The 15,699-nt window shown below is 32.8% G+C and overlaps 1 protein-coding gene across 1 annotated transcript in view; it reads left to right on the top strand.

Moving 5' to 3' along the window:
- LOC141454602 (uncharacterized) overlaps positions 1-11,152 on the top strand; it is a 33,861-nt gene extending 22,709 nt beyond the window's left edge. The window contains exons 2-3 of the mRNA XM_074129032.1: positions 8,907-9,064; positions 10,538-11,152. Of these exons, the coding sequence (XP_073985133.1) occupies positions 8,907-9,064; positions 10,538-10,729 (350 nt within the window). The 3' untranslated portion in view covers positions 10,730-11,152. The remainder of the gene's footprint in view (positions 1-8,906; positions 9,065-10,537) is intronic.
- Positions 11,153-15,699: the final 4,547 nt, after the last annotated feature.

A 15,699-nucleotide genomic window follows, 5' to 3' on the forward strand; every position in this document is an offset into this window, starting at 1 on the left:
TTCAATGCCACAATCCTCTCTACCTTTTACTTATAAGTCCAACCAATTTGTGGTTAACCATTATGTGTTGATTAACATTTTCAAATAAACAGGACAAAGAATCTTACCAATTTAATTGCTCTGTTTTTTTTAAAATTTATTTATAGCATTTCTATTTGTAGTGTTATTCTTGTGATTTTTCTATTTTTCTTTTTCTTCTAAGTTAAAAGATTTTTTTCCCCCAATCAGAATCACTGGAGCTTTATTTTGGAATTAAATGTTTTAATTTAAAAGATGAACCCCAGTATTTTCTATTGATTCTAAACAAAATAACATACTTTACCTAAATGTGATCGTTCGAATGATTTTTCGATAGAATAATCGTGTTTGATTGTTGCAATGTTCTCGATACAGTATTTGTAACGGATATTTCTCTCACAATTTTGTATTCTTGACTAATCGATTCTTTCTTTCAATACAAATTTGGATACGTAAACCTCAAACATCTAGAGAATACAGTCATTCCAATCTAAAAGACCTCAGATGAATCGTCAATGTTCCTTTCAATGATTCTAATGATACCTCCAATATTAGCTTCAACATATATTTAATTTCCGAATGATTCCGCATTCTTAGCATTCACATTAGTCTATCCAGTTATCCCGATTCTGTTTAGTTCAAGTTGTTCTAACCCAGATTGCAGCTTAAAATTCTTATTGTGAATGTAAAGATTCACGAACTCCGCGTCTAATGTTGAAGTTACTGTAGAGTTTCCAGAACTAGCTGGGTTTCTCATCTTGCCGTAGCAATTGTGACAATTAGTATTTATGCTGTTCATAGAGAACGATTCGCAATATGTAAATCGTTTTTACAAGTTTGAATGAATTAATCCAACAAAGTTGGACTTGAACAAATGCTCAGTTAAATTCCACCTAATTATCACCATTTAAGAGTCACAAAATTTATGTTTTTCATTCGCTAGACAAATAAACCAATTGAAGGCAATTGGAGTAGCTTTAAGCTGTCCTGAATAATAAATATTTTTCTAAACATTTCAATGAATGGGGAACGATCTGGGATGAAATAATTGCTCTTTTATAGATTTCAGATTAGTTTTTGTGAAACTGACGAATTGAATTGAGGGAGAATTGGTATTCTGGCAGGTGTTACTAAAGCAATAACGTCGCTTTGATTGTCTACAGCCCGGTACTGATATACGTACAAGCTCCATAAATGATATATGTTTCTAGATTTGTAACATTGAAGGGTACCCCCTGCTGATCTGTAGAAAGAGTAAAAGAGAGTACTGATTGTGCTGTACGAGTAACCGCTCTGTAACTATACAGACCGTCCTGCTAGCTGAGAGCAGTTTGAGATGTTCTCGCACAGATGTGACTCCCATTATAGGATTATCTGTTTGTGTACACCAAACAATGAGATTTGTTAGGCGAACGGGGTGGGAGAGCAGGCTGGAATTAATGAGTATGTACGCTGGTCATAAGAAGGGTAGATGGAAAGTTGAGACAGATTAAAGTTGGTCCAGCGTGGCAGCCTCCTCTACAAACAGATCTCTTTTACCAACCCACAGTAAAACACACGACGATCTCTATGTTGTTTAAAACCATTCATAAAATACCTTCTTATCCACTTTTATTATCTCTGCACTTTTTACTAACGTATATAACCATTAACCATTTTGTCTGATTTTTCCACCATTTTTTCTCTTACTTCTAACCAAACACATATTTTTAAGCCGAATCAAAGAGTTTTTTTAGTTATTATTGCAGCCCATAATGTCATATATACTATTATGTCCATTACAAAATTTCCCTTTATGGAACTAAAGATTAAAAATATCTTCATTCTGACTCTGTTAAATGTTATCCATTTTCGCTGGGCGGTTTTCTAGAAGTGGTTGCTGCTGCAGAGATCTGAAGAAACCCCCAATATACTTCCTTATGTCTCGTATTTCAGGAGAATTTTAACTTCTTATTAACTAGAAAATTGGGGAGCGAATTTTGATCGGTTCCATTGGTATCACCCACATTTTGCAAAGATTATCTATGTCCGAATCAATGTCCGAACCAAGCATGAGAGACAAGAACATTCAAAAAAAAACTTTTGTCTTTTTTATTTTTAAATTGTTTTTTCGCAGTTTCTTCTTGTCCGATCTGTACTTTCCTCAGCATGTATTCATCTGTATAGTATTTAAGAATTTATACGAGTAATAAGTCTAGAAAACAAAAACAAAATGAACCTGGAATTATTCAACCAATTTTTCTTGAACAAAAACATTTCAATCAATCAATCGATCTTTATTAGAGGTTTTTACAAAAAATGTACAAATAATATTGTTCAAAATTATTAAGTATCTATGCGGTCAATACCCACTAAATAATTTTTTACAATGAGTGCAGTTCAAATGAAAAGAGTAGAATAAAAAATAAATTAAAAGTTCATCTTAAAAGCTAAAACTTTAATTATTGCTAGTTGAAAACTTTTACCAATACAGAAACATTTATCTTGGAGAAAATATGGAATTTTAGAACAGGTTTAAGAACGAAATTTGTTTAGAGATGTCTTATTTTTGCAGCTTCAACAATGTAACTGCAGAACAATAACTTATTTCAAGAATTTATCAGCTACCACAATTTATTGCAGTTTACTTCTTCAACATCTTCAGCAAGTTATTAGCTAAATTATACGCCAAGAGAACGGTATCTCCTCAAGTTTATAGCTAACGAATAAAACTTATTAAGAATCCTCTTATCAAATTTCTACTTTAATATTGTTTGCCACATCCTTAATATTTCCTTTTTGGTTAATTAGTTAGTGTGAAAGTTGGATAATGGACGCCAATTGTTTTGTTTCATAAGGAAGGATGAACAGTTTTAGTGATGTTTTTTTTTGAAACAGAACCAGTGAAGTTGTCACCAATCGCTGTAGTTTCTTAATAACAGGACGAAATAAAATTAGCAAAAAAAAAAATATAAATATAAAAACTTAGGGTTGAAAAGAGATAAATAAAAAGAAAACAGTAAATGGTAATAATTTAGAATTAAATGTATTGTGAAATACGCGCAATGTTGATATTAGGGTGACGGGGAAGTGGGCAATAAAGATCAGTGCTGGCAATATTGCTAATTTAATGTATGTATTTATTACAGTATTATTGAATGGGTGGTTGTTACCCCTGGCGGCCATAATTTCACCCTCTGTTATGTCAACAGTCGCATCTGTCACCACCGGCCTATTCCAGCAAATATTCTGCTACAATTCAACAATGTGTAACCATTTATTTTTACTTTGAATTTGTAATATTTATTAAAAAAAAATATACAAAGTTAAATTATAATATAATTTTCTATAATTTTAATGGCAGTTTATGACAGTACACTTCCGTCTTTTTTTCAGATTCAAAATGTGCCCTCTTCTTGTGCCAGACAAATCTTACAGCACCCAGTTTTGGTTGTTGAAGAAATCTTAGAATCTGAGAAGGTTCCAGAAGGGGAGGTAGTTCTTCTCTATCACCTGGTAGATTCTCGGGAGTCTGAAAATTCCTTTAAATGATGGCTTCGCTATCAGTTAGAAGGTTAGAAGGTGGCATTTTCACCCAAAAATCTGCAAGTGCAATCAAGTTTTAGAACAGGTTTCTTCAGATTGCCCACTAAATCGATAATGTCCCATGAGGCAATATTTCTAAGGATGGCTTTCCCAGGCTAAAAAGAGAACCAAGAAGTTCTTAAAGTGAAGGGGAATCGGAATCAGATGTAATTTCCCTGATGTTCCGCATATCCCTCTCCGCAAACCCTTTTCACCCATTCCAATATTGGCCCCCAGATCAAAGTTTGTAAATCTAAAGAAGGTAAATGCCCCTTTAGCCCTGGTATCAACCAAAGTTTTTAGGAGAACATCAACAATCAGGGAGCCGGTAGATTTATATAAAACCTTTCTCAATTCCACAGGAAGAACATACCAGACTCCAATACCCGGAAACCTTCCAAAAAAAAAACCCTCTTCTTTAGGGAACAATCACAAATCCATGTTCTATATTTTGTAAAGTACAGAAAAATAGTTTTTACAATAACTATATAGGGTGTTCATTTTAAGACGGCTCAAATGCATTTCACGCTTAAACGGTTGATCTGAGCAAAAAGTGGTAGAGGAAAAATTAGTTGCCCGTCACCTCTAGTTTCAGAATATGTGACTTGAATTTAGATTACTGCTCGCGTACGCGGCAGACGCTCATTCAAAAGTAAGGGTTCGCAGTTAACCCCCTTCTCTGGCTCGCAAGCCAGTTTATCCAGGAGGTTATTAACTGCTCTCTGTATCTGAGAAGGCACCTTTGGAGGCACAGTACATGCTGCACAAGCTGCGTAAAGTGCATTATTTGATAAAGTAAAGAATAAGTTTGATCCTTTACATGAAAGATATTGATCAATTAAATATGTGGCAGGAGGTTACCAATTTTTTTGGTAATTAAACGCAACTCTCCCAAAATTACCAAATAATTATTAAACCTTCTTGTTTGTAACAGATGTAAAATTATTTTTTAGCCATTTTTTGGTAAGCTTGAGAACATCTAAAGCTCTTAACATTTGATTTTTCTTAGAAAAATCACTCGGAAAACGACTTATTTCCCGATTTTAAGAAAAATACTAGCTTTACTGCCTTGGCAATATTTTTAGTAGCAAGAGGATGGAAAAAATACATAAAAATGACCTATCGCGTGCTCTTCTTTCTCTTTGATAACAAGTTAAAAAATTGAAATATGATTAATAAATACCAGATTTTGAAATGGCCTAGCACATTTAATATTAAAGATATCGAATTGCGGTTTCCGGTTATTTTCATAACTTTTTATACTCTTTAAAACTGTATATATGAAAATGGGGTTCAACTGTAAACCCTCACTTTTGGACGCGCGTCAGCCGCGTATGCGAGCAGGAATCTAAAATCAAGTCACATATTCTGAAACTAGAGGTGACGGGCATCAAATTTTTCCTCTAATATTTTTCGTTCAGATCAACCGTTTAAGTATCAAATGCATTTGAGCCGTCTTAAAATGAACACCCTGTATATTTGCAATATAAAGCCAGAGGGTTCATTCCAGTTTGGGTAAAGCTGCCGTAGACAGTCGAATTACTTGTTTTTACTTGTAATTACTGGTTTTTAGAAGTTACGAAAGCACGCTTAATCAAGAAATTGTTGGGTAGTAATCCAACATTTAAACTACTTGACGTCAAAAAGTATTTTCTCCTGATTTCTGGAGCTCCTTAAGGGGACATATGGACCTAAGGGTGAATGAAATGAAATTGCCTGGAAAGAGATGAAAAATGTCGAATTACCAAATTTATCTGCAACATTAAAGAGCTAACATATTTCTTAATCTAAATGGCGATTCTTAGCAACAGTTACAACTTTGTTTGTTTGCCAACCAGATACGTGTTGAACGAAATGAATTAGAAGACATTTAATGCATTAGTGGACGATACAAGCATTGTCAGCCAGAAAGAAACAAATTCAATGATAATGATTGCAAAGGCACAAAGAAACGACATGTGGCCAAGATAAACATGGAAGCAGAAAAACCGTCAATGAATAAAATACTGTATAATGTGATTAGTGGAAACCGCTTAGTGTTAATTGTCCTTCTTTGTGAGCACGCGTCTGTCTGTCTGTGTGTTTGTACGTATGTGCAAGTGCTGTGACTAATATTGTCGAGGGGAGACAGGGTTAGCCAAGAGAAAAATAGTAACTATTTAGTAGGGGGTAACAGATTAGAGAGGCTTTGGTTTACAACAGGGGATCTTCCATTCAGTCCTTATGGTGCCAATTGTTCACACCGCTGTCGCGTCAACTTTCAATAATGTAACCTTGCGGCAAACTTTCACCTTTAACTTCGTTTTCCTGACAGAATTTCTCTTTATTTCTCCATTTTCTGGGCAATTCTTCATTTAATTTTAAGATCTGTATCTTTTATTAACCAATTATTTATTTGAAACTGTAAAAATTCACGAAAAAATGCGATGAAGAGACACATTTGAAGATGATACTCAGTGTTATCACTTCATGGTGTTGAAGTTAGTGAAGATGATCACAAGGCAACTGGCGCTTCAGTCGTCTAAAGAGAGTATTAGACAAGATTAGACTTGAAAGCTGTTCTACAAGAGGATTGTAATGATAGGATAAGAAGTTGTGGAATCTTTGATAGTGACCATTTTATCGGTTCAGATGCGGTGGGATTGGATAGTTCATTATGTAGGGTTCTATTTGAGACAAAGGTGATTTTTGAAAGGATAGTGGTGGGTAAGGATTGGATTTGGTAAAGATTTAAATGCTTAGAGCAAGGGTGGTGTCAAACTCAATTAAACCGCGGGCCACTTGGTGCAACAGGCAAGATTCACGCGGCCCACAACATATTTGCAAAATTTTTCCTAGTTTTCCAATATCTGGATTTAGAGACTGAGAACAGACAATCTTCATTAAGGCAGATAGATGTTTATCAGCTAATCTTGATCTGTATGCCATTTTATTTAATTTCATAGACGAAAATAGTTGCTCACACAAAAACATACTCCAAAAATAACACAAAATTTGTACAGCAAACATTTTTCCAAACATTTTTGGATTTTTGGGAATTCCTTCTTCGACTTTTAAAACCGAATCATTCTGGAATTTCACTGAGAGTGGCAGGACATATGGCTTAATAACGTTGCTGGAACTAAGTCAGCGCGTTTATATATGCCCATTGGCCGCCCAAGAAAAGCCCTGGGCCACGTTTACGTATACTCGCCTTCAGTAGTTAAACGGAAACTGGGAATTGTGTGTACGATATTACCTCAAACTCCCCCAAAGCGCTGCTTCCTTCATAAGAACTTTTTCTATTTTCATTTTATTTCAGTACAACGTGGGCCACAAGAGATTACCTCAGAGGCCGCTAGTTTGACACCCCTGTCTTAGAGGAACCCCATTCCTCTAGTTCTGAGGTTCATATAATATCGCAAGTTTGTAATCGTATGTTTGTTTGCAATGAAAATTATATTTCGTTGGTCTACTAGTATTTATAGCATGCGAAATCATCTACTAGTCTCCATTCTTTTCAGTTTGGTGTGAGGATTAGTCGTTTGAACATATGTAATCGAAGGTAGCGCACTCTATCAGAAGTAGGAACCAACGTATCAGTGAATTTAATATCAGCGCTAATAGAGTATCGGAGCGTAGAAGTGGTTATTTTACAGTTTGGTTCATTCACCCTCGTCTTCTTTTTATCGCTCCAAGTTTCGACTAAAGATAGATATTCTAGAAGGTATAACTAATGGGAGATCAGTTGCAAACTAAATTGCGACAAAAATGTAGTTTAAAATAAATTTTGACTTCTTAACCAAAAAAAAAAAGGTAGAAATAAGTTGGAAGGTATCGTTAGATAAATAGAAAGTGGACAAATTGGACAGATAGTATAGTTTAGAAGGTGGCCTCAAATGTCTTCCACTACTTGTACAAGTGAAATTTTTCACTCGTGTGTAGAATACAAGGTGAATATGTGCAAGTTTGGCGCGTGTGTACAAGTAGTAGGGTCGGTTTTGTCAAGTTTTGGATGAGGAGAAAGGTGGGTTAGAGTTGTCGGTAGGGGGTTTGCCCAATTGATTATATCATGAACAACGTCTGGGGCTTTCTACCCCTTACTCGTCCGTCACCTTGCCCAGGGCGGCCCCCCCTTAGTTCACTTGTATGTGACAATCATCTCTTGATTGTTGGCCGCCGCTCGTCGCTCTTTTCGTTCGTTCGGTTCGTTCCGTTTACCTCCTACAAAGTATACACACATACTATACAGTGCCGGCCTAACTCCTCTTTAAATAAAACTGAAAGAGACGGTATGTGATCTTGTTAGGCTGGTCCACACCGAGTTGTATATATATATATATATATACTACAGTCATACTTGGACAGATGGAGTAAACACTGACGACAACTCTCTTGTTTACATATCCCATCTGCTCACAAAACTGCCTTCTCAATATACTTCTAAATCGTCCAACGTTTATGTTTAAATGGCCGCTATAAAGTAAAAGTGTTGAATGATTTAAGCTGTATACTTACTTTATTTCAGAATTATTCTTTCTTTTAAACATTTTTAAATTAAATAACTTCTATAATATCATACAGAAAATTGATCAATCAGATCTTAGAATTGATTCTTTTCAATCTGATCCACCGACTTTGTTTCTGCCTCTGACAATAATTTTATGCGTAAACTAAAATTGTTAAAAGTGTATTTCAAGTCTCTTTCAAGATGGGCGGTGATGGTCCCAAGTAATTCAAGGTTTTCGAAAGCATAAATCATTTCTTTCGGCTTGGAAACGTTCTGTAGAAGAGAATAAGCCAAAAGTCATTCTGGTCTTGTTACACAGGTATTAGTCAACAACCAATCCATTGTTGTGTTCAAATCTTAAACCAGTAAGATTTCGTTTTGGCTAAATACTTGTGAGAATTGGTTTATTGTTAATTTCTCAATTTCATTTGTTTTAGACTTTAGACCTTTAATCCTCTTCAACGTAAAAACTGACTTTAAAGCTACAATCGTTATCTTAAAAGTTGAGAAATCATAAAGATGTACAGTTCATCTGAATTTAGGATGGTTCATACAGAAGTTTTAGTTTGAAGTATTCCTTACAGAACAGTAATGCAGTACTTTCTTTGGACCGAATTTGTTTAAAAGGTTATGGTGTTATCTTCTGGTTGGTGCCAATCCAAATAAGAAAAAGAAATAAGCTACAAAATCTTTAACTTAAGATAAAAATCGATTGTATCACCCTCAAACTCCAATAAATAAAGTTTCAAGTTGGCACATTGTCCTTCAACTCATGTTCTTTATTATTGTAGGTTAAATTTACACCATCAGATCATGCAAAATTAATCTGTTTCAGAAGCCCACCACAGTCTGTTGGGCAAGACGAGAAGGCCTAGGACAGCGTTCACCTCGCAACAGTTATTAGAATTAGAGAAACAATTCAGGCAGAATAAATATCTGTCCAGGCCGAAAAGGTTTGAAGTGGCCACATCATTAATGCTCACAGAAACACAAGTTAGTAACAAGTTTATTTATCTAAATTATAATATTTTAAATAAATTAAGGAGTGTTGGGTAATAAATTAATCTAACCAAGAGTAACAATAAGTTGGCGTCCTTTCCACAAAAATTACGGTTAATTGCTCGGTTTATCTATTTGTTTGGAAGTAAACCGTCCAGCGATAAATACTATTCGATAAATATCAATAGTATTCAATAAATAGCAATAGTATTCAATAAATATCAATAGTATTCAATAAATAGCAATAGTATTCCATAAATAGCAATAGTATTCAATAAATAGCAATAGTATTCAATAAATATCAATAGTGTTCAATAAATAGCATTAGTATTCAATAAATATCAATAGTGTTCAATAAATAGCAATAGTATTCAATAAATATCAATAGTATTCAATAAATAGCAATACTATTCGATATATATCAATAGTATTCAATAAATAGCAATAGTATTCAATAAATATCAATAGTGTTCAATAAATAGCAATAGTATTCAATAAATAGCAATACTATTCGATATATATCAATAGTATTCAATAAATAGCAATAGTATTCAATAAATATCAATAGTATTCAATAAATAGCATAAAAAGTACTAATCATTTCCAAAAATTATTACTTGTAAATTTTTGTTTTCTTTATTGTTTTGATTGCGTCCAAAAAAATAATTTACGAAGAGTAATATAACTTACAGGTGATACAACATTAATCCTTTGAAAAGAAAACCTAGCCAGCCAGTGATAGCACTGCGCAAAAGAGATTTTGGTATAACTCTCTTTACTTCTAGTGCTTCAGATGTTCATGATTGTTTCGGAGAGTATCTAGATAAATGGTAACGTAAAGATTTAGAGATGAAAGAATATCAAAATCAAAAGTAAATTATCTATTTAGAAAAAAATAATTGCTTACCTATCTAAGCAAATATAAATAGGACTTTTTTTTAAAACTGTAAACAAAACATCACCTAATTTGTCCAGAGGTCTATCATCCCTAGTTTTTTAGTCTCTAAGATAAGAAAATATACTTATAAGCCTCGAAAATCAAGTGTTATGTTCACTATGGCATACAAATTTGAGCATCTTATCGATAAATAAAAAAAATTGTTGTAATCAGAACCAATTTGGTTGTTCTCTTGTTCCCAAAATCTCAGTTCTGCGGGTCTTCATTTATAAAGGAAAGCTTGTTATATGTGGTCAACATATTCTTCTTGTAATTTTAGTCATTTATTTAATAAGTTATATAATCCAAATTTTTCCTGTTTAATGTATTCATTAGACTGTTATTTTGTTGTAATTGAGATAACTGTACACAAAATTCTAAACGATGTTATGATTTTATTAAAGTTTATAAGATTATGCAATCTTTATTTTTCTCAGTGCCGTTGAATTTCGCTCAGTTAGTTAGCTTCTTTCTTCTTCTTCTTCTTTTATTTAAGCCGAAGTTTAAGTAAGATAATCATACTGTTGTAGGTAAAGATCTGGTTTCAGAATAGGCGTATGAAATGGAAACGAAGTAAGAAAGCACAAGCGGAAGCTAAAGGTAAAGATGATGAAAGTAAACGAGAAGAATCGCCTCAGACAACCGGCCAACAACCAGTACAAGGAAATCCTGCGCACGATTCCTCTAGAGAGGAAACATTGTACAGGCCTTACGTTGGTTAACATTACCATTCCATTCACCTCGATGCCCTTTCCTTTTTCCTTATATCCGGTTTTGTATTATTTACTTATTTATTTTCCCCAAAAACTTTCTCATTTTCTGTGATTTACCATCAAAATAACACCGGATATACTTTTGTAAATAAGAAACCATTTTTTTGTGTTTATAAACCAAAAAAAAACAAAACAAAATGGTGATGTAAATATAGTAGTTATATTGTAAATATTTTATGAGGAGCCAAAGATGGTCCAGTGTCCTTAAAAATTACTTCCGAACAATCAGAATTTTTTTTTAAAGAAAAAGGATTATCCTACAATCCTAAATAACATATTTATTTTTTTGCCTTTTTATCATCTTTGTAAAAAATATGTCTTTAATAAATAAATTGTATACGTAAATCGGAAGTAAAAAAATCTCAAAAATTAATGGACCTAAAAAAAAAGATTTATTATTTGATAAATATGATTTGTATAAATTATGTAATTAATATTAAAATTAAACATTATAAAAAGAAAAATATATGTATTATAAAAAACAATTAACATTAAAAAAATTCATGAATTATATTTTATTTATTGGTTCCTCAGTGAAGAGACTGAAGTCCATCTTTCCATTATGGTATGATGGCTTTCAGTGATTCCTTCTAAGCCAATTAGAACGTAGTCGCCACTCCTTTGATTATAATTGCTTTGATTAGCTTACAGGATTCTTAAAAGCTTTAATTTGTTGTTAAGATCAAACTTTTGCAACATCCAAGAAAAATGTCTTTGAGGTTTAAACAGAAATAATAATAATAATAATTAATTCTGCGAACTTCTGGAACTGGAACTGCGAACTGCTGCTTGAGTAAATGTTCTTAAGTAGGGATTGTGTGTGTTGCCGTTTTCCTTAAATCGGTTATGGAGGCGTATGATAATGATAACTGTTATTTCCGTCCTAATGTCTGTACTATTGAGCCAGGTTTGAAACATTGAACGTAAAGTCAATAATAAAATACGAGTAGGAATTTTTTTTATTTTTATCTTAAAGTGTTTGATTGAAATAGTTAATTTATTAACACATAATCAATGAAATAATGAAATTTTAGCGTTAATACATTAATTTTTTAATGTTAATCAATCTTTCCATAATTTAAATTACGAAAAGACAGAAATAGAGTGCAGCAAAAGCATAAAATGCGCGAAAATTACTCCAGGTTGAAAGCGAATAATATATGAATATAAAGTAACATCGATAATCTATAATATATTAAATCAGAGAGGCTAGCCTTGAACATTAAACAAGATAAATGTATGTTGATTATAGTAAATGTTATGTTAGTATTGGACTGTTGGTTATGTTGACAGATAACATATGTAGTTACAAGGTGTAGCTTGACGCCATGGACCTCGGCTACAAGGGTGCTGACGTCCCTTCTATCTATCCTCTAGGACCATTCATCTCTCACTTACTCGCTCTTACATTCACCAATATGTCATTGAGTTCACTATTTATTTATCTTTTATCTATAGTTTTTTTGATTTATAGGTTAGTAACTTGTTGTTCAGCAACTATCCAAAGCAGCTAACCTCAACTTACAGAAACTAAGAAGTTGAACATGGTTAGATGAGTAGTTCTGGATAATATAGTTGATTTTATCCATTGTAATGCGCTTTCTTTTTACTACTTTTTGTTTCGGGCAGGTTACGATTATTCAACCAACATCAATTGTTGATATCATCAATTTGGTGTAATGAATTTATCTTCCACTATGTTTCTGTTATACGCTAAACTTATAGATTCATCAGAGAGATGTTGAAGTCAAATTCTTTGACCCAAACTGATGAATCAATCTCTCTGCAGATGGATAAATATAAGAAATCAGTCAGATATAATGTAGATAAAACATGCGTGCTTCGATGGACTAAGCGTTAAAAAACAGTGTTCCAATATCTATATTGTAATCTTTGGCTGGGGAGGCTTCTTACAGCTCACTATCCGGTGATAGACAGTGTTCTCGGTAACGAGTAAACACGATCCAGAAGACTGGCAATAAGTGAAAAAAAAAAAGGCTCCGGAAGTAATTACTTCAGATGTTGGTGCGTCTTAAATTAAAAAGTAAAAATAAAAGTAATAATTTGTGATTGGTTTAGTACCAAGAAATCACTTCAATAATGATTTCCTTATTTCCTGTATTTGTTGATTAAATTTCCAAGATTAATTTCAATGACATTAAATCCAACAAATGTTAGTAATGTTGATTAATTGGTTGAAGAAACATTAAGTTTGTTTTTCTCGTTGCAACGTGTACCCCTACTTCGAAAACTAATTTCAGCAGTTTAACTTGAAACAGTCTATTATTAGTTTTATACAACATAAATTAAATATAGAAAATAAAAGATAGTTTTAATATTTTATACAATAATATTGTTATAGGGTAACAAATCCTAGGAAGGCAATGACTTATTCTTGTTTGTTTGCCTTCTAAACAGAATTGGATGACGTATACTGGCCGTATCACGGTGCTTTACACATTCAATTAAGCTTTAATTAAACTTCCTCTGAGCTCATGCTCAGTCTGTATTTGTCTCTCCGCCAGAGTGTGCCTCCAAGTTGGATTTACTCATGTTATTTTGTTCTATATTCCCCCTTTTTTCTTTTGTTTATATCTTTTATTAATAATTACTAAATGAAACTTTATTTAATAAATTCCAATGGTTCGTTTAGTAATCTACAATAGTAACGAAACGAAAGCAGTTTCTTGTTTGACGGTCGCGGAAAATGAATTTTCAGTGCACAATCTTTGTTATGGCAATGGAATAAGAGATCGACAGCTGCAGAGCTGAGATTAATCCATATAATGAATACATTCATTAATTGCCCGAAGTTTGTTCCCCAGCAAGAATAATTAGATTAAATTTGAATTTCATTGATTTCTTTCAAAATGTAAGTGGTAAGTATTCAAGCAAATTATTGAGTAGCTGAAGAGATTTTTTCTGTGAAATGCGTTGCAACTTTTTCACTTTTGGCATATTTCCAATTCACCAATTTGGCAGTATGTCAGTCAGGTGTAATCATTCAAAATCAAAACATAATAATACCATACTTAACTAGTATGGAACTTGAATTATCCAGACAGGCTGAAATAAAAATGAAAAATTTTTAATTTTAGAAGAGGTTTAAAGAATTTGTACGCCTACAGCTTGTTCAGTTAGCTAGATTAACAAGGCCCATTTTCTCTTCTTCCTGAAACAGTCTGCCCAACAGTTTAACTCTAGGTTAAACCATCCACTCTTCTAGTTCTAGCAGGGGAAACACCTCGCCTTTTGACAAGGTCTAAGTTTTTTCCAAACTAGTTTTTTTTGTATTTTCTCCTCTGGCTATTTCTTGATCAACTTTCAGATTCTTATTTTTGATCAAGGCGGCTAATATAGACATGTAAACTCGAGAGAATTTTCTTAAAATCACTTTTTGGGACTCACAGGATCTCAAAATGTCATGTCAAATGATGCCAATAATGTTTTTTTGGTAACAGATACTTCCTCAAATAACCATCTATCCAAAAACGACATGTATATTTAAATATAAATAACTAAAAAAAAAATACGCATTAATAATGATGATATTATTTATTTAAACACTTGAATTTAGTACTTAATAATATTTGATATGTTTACTTACTAAGATCAATTACATTAATAATCGATCATGATTTATTTTGTCAATAAAAAGTGAACAATCCGTGATAAGGAAATTGGCGAGCATTTAGTTCATTTCAAGTTCTTTTTTTTATTAATTTGTTTGTAACATCTTATCTAAATGGTTTATTATTGTTGTTATTACACTTGACGATTACATCGGTAAGTCATGTTTTTAGATAATTTGTCATTAACTAAAAAAAAAGTGATTCTACATTTTTTCTTTTCTGGCGGGCTTAATGTCGAACTTGTCGGATGTTGTGGTCAGAGAGGGGCTAGCTAATATATTCTTAGATAACTTTCTTTTTTAGCACCCTGTCGGTCTTTGGTATTCTCTCGTTACTCAGATAACGTTGCCGATCAACGCATAGCGAGTTGTTAGAAGATCCTTGCAAGAGAAACTCTAAGAGCAAGCAGCTGGGTTCGAACCCCGAATCTCCTTATTTTTGGATACTGTATTTATTTTTGATGAAATTATTCTTGTGTTAAAATGTTTCTTTCTTCTATTTCTAATGGCGATTCGAGTGAACATTTAAAAAACTTTACAATTACTCCGATAAATTTAATAAACCAACATATTTCAACAAAATCCACAATTACATGAAGCGCTTTATTATTTATTAACCCCCTTAAGATTTCTCAATAAATCAACGGTTCTTGAGAACACATAAGTTCCATGCATATAAAGTATTCATAAATTCTGTATATAACTTAATTTGTCTTTTTTCCAATCGTTTATTAATCGAGGAACCATATTACAATTACAATTGATCGATACTTTTAGCAAGTGCTTTGAGGATAAATTGATCAAAAGTAGTTCTATATATTTGTGCTTTTTCGTTATGAAGAAGTAATTCATCAAGAATAAAATACCGATCGACTTTTCATGTATTTCGAAATTTACTATCCAGAAATAGATAAAATTTACTTTCAAAAAAAGAGATAAAGAAGGTTATCAAGGTATATTTCTGTGGTCGGACAGTGAATCAAATTCCAAAATAGACGTTAATGTTTTTTGAACGAAATAAACGTTACAAATATTTTATTGAATTTCACTCGTAGTCGACTGCCTTATATGATGTAGAGGTTTTCCAAAAGGACCACAGAGTTCTTTGGTAACTTTTAATCTTTTAATTCTTGGGACTGTAAAGGATTGGCCCACAGTCTCGTCTTAGTGGCGTGGCTATGCCTCCTTTTAATCTCTCCTAAAAGGATCGCTTCCTTCCTACGGAAGATAGCCCTAGGTTTTGTACTATTTGTGTCCTTTGTGTTATGTGTAGTAGTAGTAGAAAGCT

The sequence above is a fragment of the Rhodnius prolixus genome, unplaced genomic scaffold (genome assembly GCF_049639745.1).
Source record: "Rhodnius prolixus isolate KJV_2025 unplaced genomic scaffold, Rpr scaffold_9, whole genome shotgun sequence".
NCBI classification, from domain to species: domain Eukaryota; kingdom Metazoa; phylum Arthropoda; class Insecta; order Hemiptera; family Reduviidae; genus Rhodnius; species Rhodnius prolixus.